Raw genomic sequence first — 13,488 nt, 5'->3', positions numbered from 1 at the left:
CCGGTGGGCACCACTACATTTACACGATTACCAAATTGAGAATGTGTTAGTAAACACGAAAGCAAAATCAATTATTTATTTAGTTTGATTTCAATGCTTGAACGGTGAACACGTGTCACACGCACTCTTTGGTACTCTGTTTTAAGCGCGCGTGCGACACTTCCTCACCGTACGACCATCGAAATCAAACTAAAAGAGCTGTCGTTGATTTTCACGAAGTAGCCATTGTGCTATCGCTTATCGTATACATATATGGTCGCTTACAAGCATGGCGCAACGATACAAGGTGGCAGCATGGGACAGCTGATTTTAAGCTTTTTTTATTTGATTTGATACATCAAATTACGGCGCAGTACGATTTTGACATTTGTCCATCGAATTTACAAAAACAAAGTACATGAAATTTTTATTTATGTTTGTAGGTATGTCACCATGCTGCCACCTTGTATCGTTCCGCTATGCTTACAAGCCAACCTAATAAAACCGCACTGCGTTTTTTAGCGCACGCAAACAACCGGCGTTTTTTGCCCTAACCCAAATAAGCATGCGTTGCGACAATGTAAAGAATGTGTGCAAACAAAAAAAAACAAACGTCAAATCTAAATGTCACGCAGAACAAAAATTGGAAATCGAGTTAGGTTTTCACGCAGCAAATTCAATTTGAGTTGCTCTCATATAAGTTGTATGTGCATGAGACATTTTTGGCAGAAAATGACTTGCGTGCGTTTATATTAGGTTGGCTTCTTAGCAGGTGCTAAGCTCACGCCCACCCCGGATCATAAAGTTAAAGTTAAAGTGAATGTTAAAGTTAAAGCGAAAGTTAAAGTTAAAGTTAAAAATAAAGTTAAAGTTAAAGTTAAAGCTAAAGTTAAAGTTAAGGTTAAAGTTAAAGTTAAAGTTAAAGTTAAAGTTAAGGTTAAAGTTAAAGTTGAGTTAAAGTTAAAGTGAATGTTAAAGTTAAAGTGAATGTTAAAGTTAAAAAAGTTAAAATTAAGGTTAAAGTTAAAGTTAAAGTTAAAGTCAAAGTTAAAGTTAAAGTTAAAGTAAAAGCTAAAGTTAAAGTGAATGTTAAAGTTAAAGTTAAGGTAAAAGTTAAAGTTAAAGTGAATGTTAAAGTTAAAGCGAAAGTTAAAGTTAAAGTTAAAGTGAATGTTAAAGTTAAAGCGAAAGTTAGAGTTAAAGTTAAAGTTAAAGTAAAAGTTAAAGTTAAAGTGAATGTTAAAGTTACAGCGAAAGTTAAAGTTAAAGTTAAAAATAAAGTTAAAGTTAAAGTTAAAGTGAATGCTAAAGTTAAAGCGAAAGTTAAAGTTAAAGTTAAAAATAAAGTTAAAGTTAAAATGAAAGTTAAAGTCAAAGTTAAAGTTAAAGTTAAGGTTAAAGTTAAAGTTAAAGTTAAAGTTAAAGTTAAAGTTAAAGTTAAAGTCAAAGTTAAAGTTAAGCTTAAAGTTAAAGTTAAATTTAAAGTTAAAGTTACAGTTAAAGTTAAAACTAAAGTTAAAGTTAATTTAAAGTTAAAGTTAAAGTGAATGTTAAAGTTAAAGTTAAAAATAAAGTTAAAGTTAAAGTGAATGTTAAATTTAAAGTGAAAGTTAAGTTAAAGTTAAAAATAAAGTTAAAGTTAAAGGTAAAGTGAAAGTTAAATATTAACTTCTCATTTATTCAATAAAAGGAAAAAATTTGTTTTCTTATCTGTCACCACGCTTAAAAAGGTTAACTTGAATTAATACCAAAGAAAACAAAATGTTGCATAAATATTATAATTGCATAAGTTGATAATATGCAATAGCTTTACAGCGGCAGTCCCCGAGTGCCATACGTCCTTTTTATACTCAGTTGAGCAGAGCTCACAGAGTATGGTAGGTAGGTTGAACTGGCCGGTCCATGAGGACCTCACATAGACTGATTGAGTCCGTAGTGTTACCAGAAGTATGTTTTAACGACCAAACTGAAAAACCCTATCAAAAACCAGGACCTATGTTATAAAATAACTGCGTCCTCTTGGCAAATACTAGAAGCTTCCTAGGACTTAAGCCACTTGCTGCTTCTAGATCTGACAGCTGTATCACTCCTAATAGCTGGAGTCTTAGCCTGGCAAGTGCAGGGCACGAGCACAGAACGTGCTCGATCGTTTCCTCCTCCAACCCGCACTTCCTACACCTGCTATCACTGACCAAGCCTAATTTAAAGGCATGTGACGCCAGAAGGCAGTGTCCAGTCAGAATACCCATCATGAGTCTACAGTCCTCTCTTTTTAATGATAGAAGCAACTGTGTTAGTCTAAGGTTGTAAGACCTACACATAATCTTCGACACTTTACAGCCCCGCGCTTGAACCCACGCCTTTTCTGCTTGGTCGATCATGTGCACCTCTCGCCTTCGCTTAATCTCGCCCAATCTAATTGGGACGTCTACGGAGCAAGCTTCAAGGGATGCGCCCTTTTTAGCTAATTCGTCCGCCTTTTCATTCCCATCTATTCCCATATCCCCTCGGACCCAATATAGATGTATGCTTCTCCCTGTCTCGATTCTCTCCAGAGACTGCTTACACTCTAACACGCATTTAGATGCTGTGCTATGCGAGATTATTGCCTTAATTGCGGCTTGAATGTCAATATAAAAGTTAACACGGTTGCAGCTTAAGCTATTCTCTTCCAGGGTTTCTACTGCTTTGGTTACGGCTAATATTTCCGCTTGGAAAACGCTACAGTAATCCGGCAGCCTGTAGGATCTGCTTAACTCCGGATCAGCGCAGTATACCGCAGACCCTACTCCTTCCACTCACAGAGTATATTAACTTTGATTGGATAACGGTTGGTTGTACAGGTATAAAGGAATCGAGATAGATATAGACTTCCATATATCAAAATCATCAGTATCGAAAGAAAATTTGATTGAGCTATGTCCGTCCGTCCGTCCGTCTGTCCGTTAACACGATAACTTGAGTAAATTTTGAGGTATCTTGATGAAATTTCGTATGTAGATTCCTGGGCACTCATCTCAGATCGATATTTAAAATGAACGATATCGGACTATAACCACGCCCACTTTTTCGATATCGAAAATTTCGAAAAACCCAAAAAATGCGATAATTCATTGCCAAAGGCGGTTAAAGCGATGAAACTTGGTAGATGGATTGACGTTATGACGCAGAATAGAAAATTAGTAAGATTTTGGACAATGGGCGTGGCACCGCCCACTTTTACAAGAAGGTAATTTAAAAGTTTTGCAAGCTGTAATTTGGCAGTCGTTGAAGACATCATGATGAAATTTGGCAGGAACGTTACTACTATTACTATATATGTGCTAAATAAAAATTAGCAAACTTTTAAAAAATTTTTTTTTTAAATTCAAATTTTAACAAAAAATTTAATATCTTTACTGTATATTAGTAAATTAAGTCAAAATTCAACTCCAGTAATGATATGATGCAACAAAATACAAAAATAAAAGAAAATTTCAAAATGGGCATGGCTCCGACCATTTTCATTTAGTTTGTCTAGAATACTTTTAATGCTATAAGTCGAACAAAAATTTACCAATCCTTCTCAAATTTGGTAGGGGCATAGATTCTATGACGGTAACTGTTCTCTGTGAAAATGGGTGAAATCGGTGGAAGCCACGCCCAGTTTTTATACACAGTCCACCGTCTGTCCTTCCGCTCGGCCGTTAACACAATAACTTGAGCAAAAACCGATATATCTTTACTAAACTTAGCCCACGTACTTACCTGAACTCACTTGACCTTGGTATAAAAAATTACCGAAATCCGACCATAACCACGCCCACTATATCGATATCGAAAATTACGAAAAATGAAAAAAATGCCATAATTCTATACCAAATACGAAAAAAGGGATGAAACATGGTAACTGGATTGGTTTATTGACGCAAAATATAACTTTGGAAAAAACTTTGTAAAATGGGTGTGACACCTACCATATTAAGTAGAAGAAAATGAAAAAGTTCTACAAGGCGAAATCAACAGCCCTTGGAATCTTGGCAGGAATACTGTTAGTGGTATTGCATATATAAATAAATTAGCAGTACCCGACAGATGATTTTCTGGATCACCTGGTCCACATTTTGGTCGATATCGCGAGAACGCCTTCACATATACATCTAAGGGCCACTCGCTTTTAAAACCCTCATTAATACCTTTAATTTGATATCCATATCGTACAAACACATTCTAGAGTCACCCCTGCCCACCCTAATGGCGATATCTCGGAAAGGCGTCCACCTATAGACCTAATGCCCACTCCCTCTTAAAATGCTCAGTAACACCTTTGGTTTGATAGCCATATCGTACAAACATTCTAGAGCCACCCCTGGCCCACCCTAATGGCGATATCTCGAAAAGGCGTCCACCTATAGACCTAATGCCCACTCCCTCTTAAAATGCTCAGTAACACCTTTCGTTTGATACCCATATCGTACAAACACATTCTAGAGTCACCCCTGGCCCACCATAATGGCGATATCTCGAAAAGGCGTCCACCTATAGAACTAATGCCCACTCCCTCTTAAAATGCTCAGTAACACCTTTCGTTTGATACCCATATCGTACAAACATTCTAGAGTCACCCTTGGTCCACCTTTATGGCGATATCTCGAAAAGGCGTCCACCTATAGAACTAAGGATTACTCCCTTTTAAAATACTCATTACCACCTTTCATTTGATACCCATATCGTACAAACATTCTAGAGTCACCCTTGGTCCACCTTTATGGCGATATCTCGAAAAGGCGTCCACCTATAGAACTAAGGATTACTCCCTTTTAAAATACTCATTACCATCTTTCATTTGATACCCATATCATACAAACACATTCTAGAGTCACCCCTGGCCCACCCTAATGGCGACATTTCGAATAGGCGACTCCCTCTTAAAATGCTCAGTAACACTTCTCGTTTGATACCCATATCGTACAAACATTCTAGAGTCACCCCTGGCCCACCCTAATGGCGATATCTCGAAAAGGCGTCCACCTATAGACCTAATGCCCACTCCCTCTTAAAATGATCAGTAACACCTTTCATTTGAATCCCATATCGTACAAACACATTCTAGAGACACCCCTGGTCCGCCTTTATGGCGATATCTCGAAACGGCGTCCACCTATGGAACTAAGGATCACTCCTTTTCAAAATACTCATTAACAGCTTTCATTTGATACCCATATCGTACAAACATATTCTAGAGTCACCCCTGGTCCACCTTTATGGCGATTTCTCGAAAAGGCGTCCACCGATAGACCTAAGGCCCACTCCCTCTTAAAATGCTCAGTAACACCTTTCATTTGATACCCATATCGTACAAACAAATTCTAGAGTCAGCCCTGGTCCACCTTTATGGCGATATCCCTAAATGGCGTCCATCCATAGAACTATGGCCTACTCTCTCTTAAAATACTCTTTAATACCTTCCATTTGATACACATGTCATACAACCACATTCCAGGGTTACCCTAGGTTCATTTTCCTACATGGTGATTTTCCTTATTTTGTCTCCATAGCTCTCAACTGAGTATGTAATGTTCGGTTACACCCGAACTTAGCCTTCCTTACTTGTTTAAGTTATAGTACATAAATACCATAACATAAATTGCAGACTGCGAATTAACTACACATTTTTACAAAAATATTTACATTTAACATAAACAAAATTTTTACATTTAAAAAACATCTACACTCTATTCCAGCTGTTCGTCAATTGTTGGTTATCAAACATTTGTATACACAGCTGATATTATCTACATCCTCTTTGTAGTTCATTGCATTATTTATCTGCTGTTGGATTCGAAGCCCTTCCAACGTTAATATTTTCTTTATTTTACTTTCCACATCTTGAGCTTAATTTTCACCGGTTTCTAGAGGTCTGATTAATTTGAAACTTTGCATACGTATCAAGAACCGATGACAATGCATTAATGTGATGGTGTGGTGACATAAGGTCAACGGCCATAAGGTCAATTGGCCTTATTACCACTTTGAATGGCCATAAGTTTGATTGAAACTTTGCACACGTATCAAGGCTCGATGACAATGCATTAATGTGATGGTGTGGTGACATAAGGTCAATTGGCCTTATTACCACTTTGAATGGCCATAAGTTTGATTGAAACTTTGCACACTTATCAAGGCTTGATGACAATGCATTGATGTGATTGTGTGGTGACATAAGGTCAACGGCCATAAGGTCAATTGGCCTTGTTACCACTTTGAATGGCCATAAGTTTGATTGAAACATTGCACACGTATCAAGGCTCGATGACAATGCATTAATGTGATGGTGTGGTGACATAAGGTCAACGGCCATAAGGTCAATTGGCCTTATTACCACTTTGAATGGCCATAAGTTTGATTAAAACTTTGCACACGTATCAAGGCTCGATGACAATGCATTAATGTGATGGTGTGGTGTCATAAGGTCAACGGCCATAAAGTCAATTGGCCTTATTGCCACTTTGAATGGCCATAAGTTTGGTTGAAACTTTGCACACGTATCAAGGCTCGATAACAATGCAATAATGTGATGGTGGGGTGACATAAGGATAACGGACATAAGGTCAATTGAACTTATTACCACCCCAAATGGCCATAGATTTGAAACCTTGCACATAATGCGAAAAACGCATTCCTTTATTAATGATAGAAGTGGATGCATGGCATATCTACGAAAGAACATACTGGAGCCCTTTTTAACACGCTTTTATTAGCTTGGCCTGTATCTATCTATGTATCTATGTATCCATGTATGTATGTAACGGAGTCTGGAGTGGAGCCGAGAGCCCCGGTAATGCAGAGCTTCGAACTCCGTTGCACCTTTTGAAGCATTCTAAGATCAGTACTTTTAGCTAGTGCAGGCCACCAGACCAAGGCACCATTAAGAAGAATCGGGGGCACAATGGCTGTGTAAATCCAGTAGGTAACCTTAGGGGAGAATCCCCAGGAGGTGCCAATTGCCCTCTTGCAGCTCTGCTGCTGCATTCTTGGACCTATCCACTATATGTTCACTCCATAATAGCTTCCTATCCAGAATGACTCCCAAATACTTGACTTGATCGCTAAACGCTAAGAACGTACCCCCATTTCTTGGCGGTGTAAGATTTGGTACTTTGTACCTCCCCGTGAAGAGGACAAGCTCGGTTTTATCCGGGTTGACTTCCAAACCTGTCGCTGTGGCCCAGTGCGAAATTTTGGATAGTGCCCCTTCCATTAAGTTGCAAAGAGTTTGCGGAAATTTCCCTCGCATGGTGACGCAGATGTCATCTGCATACGCGATCACTTGGTGACCTTCTGCCTCCATGAGGCGTAGTAGATGGTTGACGGTAACCACCCAAAGTAGCGGAGAGAGAACGCCGCCCGGAGGAGTGCCTCTGCCGACCGGTCTGCGGATCACGCATACACCTAACTGAGTTTTAATCTGCCTACGTGTAAGCAGATTGTATATAAACTCCACCAGGCACGCGTCAACCCCCAGATCGGCCAGCGCCGAGGTGATGGCCTCAGGGAGAACGTTGTTGAAGGCACCCGCTATATCTAGAAATGCCACCAGTGTGTATTCCTTGGGGTCAAATGACCTTTCCATAACGGATACCAGTGAGTGCAAGGCCGTGTCAGTTGACTTACCCTTAGTATAGGCATGTTGAGCTTGCGAAAGAAGCGATGGCTCAATCCTCCTCCTGATGTAGTCCTCTAGGAGTCTTTCGAGTGCTTTTAGCAGAAAAGAAGATAAGCTTATAGGCCTATAATCATTTGGTTTAGAGTGGGAGGTTTTCCCTGCCTTGGGGATAAAGACCACGTTGACTTCTCTCCACGATGCTGGTACGTAATTGAGCCTAAGACAACCTATAAACATCCCTTTTATCCAGGGCCTTATAAGTTCGGCAGTATACTGTAGCTGAGCCGGAAAAATTCCATCCGGCCCCGGCGATTTATAGGGCTTGAAGGTCTGTAAATCCCAATCAATCCTTTTATCATCTGTGATTTCGCTTATTAGCTGATCATTAGGTGACCTTCCGCTAACAATATTTGAAGACACGCCCGCGCTTGCTGGGAAGTGTGTATCCATAAGCAAGCTTATGGTTTCAGCGCTGGAGTCCGTCCACTGCCCATCCGGCTTTTGGACGTAATCCTGGAGCAGCTCCAGGATGTCAGCTGGGTCCGTTGGCGTCACTGGAACCCAGGCTCTAGCCCTTGGTCGTGAGGGGATATCACGCGCATCCACTACCTTGAGGCGCGCGCCCGGATATACCACCCCTATCAGCGTGACGGCGGCCCTATAGAGGTTTACCGACCTGGCGTCGTCACAGGCAATTAGCTTGACATTGCCCTAGAAGCACCCTGCATCGGTGTAAGATGGCGATGGACCAGGGTTGTCTTTCTTAACCTTAACGGCCACCGTAGCGAGCGCGGCCTCGATCCACTTCCACTGTTGTTTCGGGATCCTGCCATCTTCGCTGCTCTCGTCTATAATGCCAATGATCTGCCGACCTTTTGCAATTTCGGCGAAAGACCGCGTCCAACCTCCCTGCGTCTTAGCCCTTTTCGGTGCCGTGGGGTTGGATTCATCCATGGACCGCTGGCGTTTCGAGGTTTCATCACTCTCGACTAAAACTTTTAAAATTACTTCAACTAAAAAATTTAAAATAAATAATGGTTTAAAAAAACTAAAAAAACACGCTTTTATAGCTAATCGAACTAAAAAATAGAAAATAATTTTCAATTAAAAAGAGTTTATATAACAGTATTAGAAGGTCAAACAATCATTTATAGTTAATCACCTCAAAATAAAATTATAATAAAATTTAAGTTATTAACAGAATAATTTAATTCACAGTAAAAAGCGTTTTTGTAAATATTGTATTAAGTGTTTGATGTGGTCGATGAGCAAAAGCTATAGTGTTGTTGGGTATGTATGTGCCTAACGTTTTCATGTCTGTTAGTCCTGGTACATATGCTATGCCGGTTAATATTTTCTTTTGGTTATCTGTTTTTGTGTTCTGATTTGAATGTTTGCTATTGTTCATTTTTGTTGTGGTCCATTTTTGTATTAGGGTGCTCGGAAATTCGTTTTTATATAAAATGTTATTGATTTTAAAATTGTTTTCTTTTTTGAACTCCTGGTCGCTGAGATTATAAATTTTTTCAATCAGGTTCAACGCAGTGTTTCTTTTTTGAGTCCAGGGATGATTCGAGTTGAAATTAATCATCCTGGACGAGGCTACAGACTTGGCATACCAGTTTGTTTTTATGCCATTAGCTGTGTTTTTTTTTCACATCTGTATACGTTTACGCTTAAACTTTATATGGACTGCTAAGCGACAAACTTTAATTACACCTCTGAAATTGCTACGCATAAAATTAATACTACTAAATTTCAATACGCATTAAACTCAGATGTATCTGAAATATGTGTCTATGTTCCACCCTCTACACTAATTCTATGTATTCTATGCGTGTCCACAATTCATCGCAACTGATTCAGCTATATGTTATACAAAGACATACAACAGAGGGTTGTGTCTCCGCTTTTCGGTACACCCTGTGCTGTAGCTAATTGTTTAACCACTGCCGCTAGATGGGTCTCCTAAGCATTATCTGAGCGAGGATAGGCGTCTTTTTCACGCGCAAACGAAACGTAGCAGTCCATACAAAGTTTAAGCGTAAACGTATATAGACGTAAAAAAAACACAGCTAATATAATTTCTACGTCCGTTTTCTTAATTATAGCAAATGTGTCGTCTACATATTTCTTTATTTATTTTATATAGATTCCTTTTGATATTAATTCAGCTATACTATCGTCTAGTATTTTGCCGAAGACAATAGATAGAGGATTCCCCATTGGCATTCCAAATATTTGTTGGTATATTATTTCGTCGCTAACAAACCAACTATCAACTATTGTTTTTTTTTTGTTTTTTGTTATACCTATTTATTGTTGTTCGTTTAAGAAAAAGTTAAGATAGCTAAAACTTTGTAAACCAATTTTTAAAATGTTTTCGAAAATTCAAAAATTTTTCATATACATATTAATTTCAATATTTATCTCCACAGCGACGATCAGTACCAAACGTCAATGACCGAATTCACTGTGCAAAAAATTACACCACGTCATCCAGATCCAGTAAAACGAATACTTTGTCTAACGGAAGCAACACTATTAGAACGTGATCCGCAGACATATAGCGTGTGTACGTTACGTTTATTATCAGATGTATTTGCTTTGGTGCGTGATAAAGATAACTTACAACGTTTTTGTATTGAATATAAGAATGGCATATTGCGTCAGTATTTAACAAATGATCGAGATTCATTATTGGCTACCCTCTTAGATGCAGTACGTTCAAGCGGTAACAAGGATGTACATGTGCGCATTAATAATACGCCGCGTGGTAAACGTTATGTACCATTTAGTTGCTCTGTCGATGAGGAGACTGAAGCGAACTTGATGCGTATGATTATTAATAATGTACAAACTCCAACAAAACGTTATGAAATACTTGAGCGCTTTAATGCTAATATACCGCACAGTGGTCTCAATTATAGTGTCACGCAAGATGTATGTAATATGTGTGATGGTCATACAGTTAATTATATTTATACATGTTCTTTATTCAATTTTAGAGTCTCTTTGCTGAGAATAAAGAGAAACTTATTTTAAGCGCATTACAAGCATTGGCACAAAAAGAGCTCGACAATCCAACAGCACAATTGAATAATCTTGAAATTGAAGCAATTTTTCATGCACTTACACGTTTACTTGCGAGTAAAGTTGGATATGGCGCATTTACAAATTTATCAGGGTAAACAATTTTAGAACGCTGCTTTTTTTTTATACTCAGCGTGCTTTGCACACAGAGTATATTCACTTTGATTGGATATCGGTTGGTTGTACAGGTATAAAGGAATCGATATAGATATAGACTTCCATATATCAAAATCACCAGTATCGAAAAAAATTGATTGAGCCATGTCCGTCCGTCCGTCTCTCCGTCTGTCCGTTAACACGATAACTTGAGTAAATACTGAGATATCTTCACCAAATTTGGTACACGAGCTTATCTGGACCCAGAATAGATTGTTATTGAAAATGAGCGAAATCGGATGATAACCACGCCCACTTTTTATATATATAACATTTTGGAAAACACAAAAAATGTGATTATTTATTAAATAATACATCTAGAATGTTGAAATTTGACGTGTGGACTGATATTGAGACTCTTGATAAAAATTTGAAATTTTTTTTTGAATGGGCGTGGCACCGCCCACTTGTGATAAAATCAATTTTAAAAATATTATTAATCATAAATCAAAAATCGTTAAACCTATCGTAACAAAATTCGGCAGAGAGGTTGCCTTTACGCCCACTTTTATATACAAGATTTTATAAAAGGATCGTGGACGAATAAAATAAGCTATATCTTTGCAAAAAAGAGCTTTATATCAATGGTATTTCATTTCCCAAGTGTATTTATAACAATAAATACGAAAAACTTCAAATTTCAAAAAAAAAAAAAAAAAAATGGTCGTGGCACCGCCCATTTTATGACTAAGCAATTTTCTATGTTTCGGAAGCCACAACTCGAAAAAAAATTTACATATCGTAACAAAATTGGGTACACATATTTTCCTTATAGCAGGAAATATTTCTAAAAAAAGAATGGAAGAGATCGGTTAAAGACCACGCCAACTTTTATATAAAAGATTTTTAAGAGGGTCGTGGACGAATAAAATAAGCTATATCTTAGCAAAAAAGAGTTTTGTATCAATAGAATTTTACTTTCTAAGTTGAATTATAACATTAAATTGGAACACACAAAAATTTTTAAAATGGGCGTGGCACCGCCCCTTTTATGACTAAGCAATTTTCTATGTTTCGGGAGCCATAACTCGAAGAAAAATTAACGGATCGTAATGAAATTGTGTACACATATTTTCCTTATAGCAGAAAATATTTCTAGTAAAAATGAACGGTTAAAGACCACGGCAACTTAGATATAAAACAAGTGTAAAAGCCTTATCTGAAATGAAATATACAATTGAAGCTCACGCTGAGTATATAATGTTCGGTTACACCCGAACTTAGACACCTATACTTGTTTTATAATATTCTTTGTTTTCATTTTAGCTTCCGCGAAATTATTGGCACTAAAATTGTAGCAGCTCTACGCCGTAAAGATTTGGCAGTTACATATTCTGCAATCGATATGATAAACTCACTATTGCATTCAGTGAATGCTGATCATGATCTAAAGCAAGAACAATTGAATAAATCATCAATATTATCATCGAAGTCGTTTTTAGAAACGCTACTTAACATGTGGACAACGCATGTGGTATGCGAATTTCATTTACTTTGCTTTATTTTCACTTATTTTGTATTATAACACTGTACAATACTCGGTTGGGAATTGTACCAAACAAATTTTTGTTAGAAGTGAGCCTCCAAAACATAGATACTGGCTTTCGAAGTAAGTTCGAAACGGAACCAGCCTGAAAAAAATAATTGGCGCGATTTACCTCCGAGAAGATTAAGGCCGAGCTTCTCCTCCAATTTGCGTCGTGACTCTGTTTAATTTTTCAAACAAATTGGCCGCGCCATGACTTACGTGTTTTATGCCGGCTTCGTATGGCAGCTGCAAAGCAATTGAATTTTCACTGAGAAGCTTTTCAGGGCACTAGGGATGCTTGCCAAACCATTGCCATTGAAGATTAAGGCCGAGCTGCTCCTCCAATTTGCGTCGTGTCTCTGTTTAATTTTTCCAACAAACTGGCCGCGCCATGACTTACGTGTTTTATGCCGGCTTCGTATGGCAGCTGCAAAGCAATTGAATTTTCACTGAGAAGCTTTTCAGGGCACTAGGGATGCTTGCCAAACCATTGCCAAGGGGCGACCGCTTTAAGAAAAACTTTTCTAAATTTTTGATGGTGCCTTGCCTCAGACTTTAACTCCGGTTTATATAACAGGTATTATTAGGGTCAAAAAGCCGACCTTCGAAAAATTAAAAGCGATATAGGTATATACATAAAAAAGTTGATTTTGGAGGGATTGATACAGATGAAAAAAAGAAATTTATCCATTTTTCGATGATAGCCTCCAAAACATAGGAAAGGGAAAAAGGTTCGAAATTGCAATCTTATATGTATAAAAATTTTTTGTTTTTAAACGGTTTTATTTAGCTTGACTTGACGCTGGCTGACACGAATTTTGTAATTGAAATTTAAGTAACTGCCCGATAAGCTACGAGCTTGAAACTTGGAATATAGTTCAGAACCCGATGACAATGCAATAATAAGAAATAAACTCCGATAGGTGGCGCATGGATCGAAATATTTCAAAAAATCGTATTTGTGGTCCGATGTTTTTCATATTTGGAACACATTCATGAATAGAACCTATAATGAATAGACCTATGGAAAAAAATCGCCGCTAGGTGGCAGAGGGTTCGAGATATTCAAAAATCGTATTTGTGGTCC

General features: G+C 37.9%; 1 protein-coding gene across 2 annotated transcripts in view; it reads left to right on the top strand.

Annotated features, from left to right (window-relative positions):
* The window catches only part of Rme-8 (receptor mediated endocytosis 8), a 73,706-nt gene that overhangs the window by 32,593 nt on the left and 27,625 nt on the right, over positions 1–13,488 (top strand). For both annotated transcript variants that reach the window (XM_067776238.1, XM_067776237.1), the window contains exons 6-8: positions 10,063–10,567; positions 10,633–10,811; positions 12,140–12,347. In XM_067776238.1, coding sequence (XP_067632339.1) covers positions 10,063–10,567; positions 10,633–10,811; positions 12,140–12,347 — 892 coding nt within the window. The remainder of the gene's footprint in view (positions 1–10,062; positions 10,568–10,632; positions 10,812–12,139; positions 12,348–13,488) is intronic.

The sequence above is a fragment of the Eurosta solidaginis genome, chromosome 3 (genome assembly GCF_040869045.1).
Source record: "Eurosta solidaginis isolate ZX-2024a chromosome 3, ASM4086904v1, whole genome shotgun sequence".
NCBI lineage: Eukaryota > Metazoa > Arthropoda > Insecta > Diptera > Tephritidae > Eurosta > Eurosta solidaginis.
Note: the sequence above shows the minus strand (reverse complement) of the source record. Positions and strands in the feature narration are given on the sequence as shown.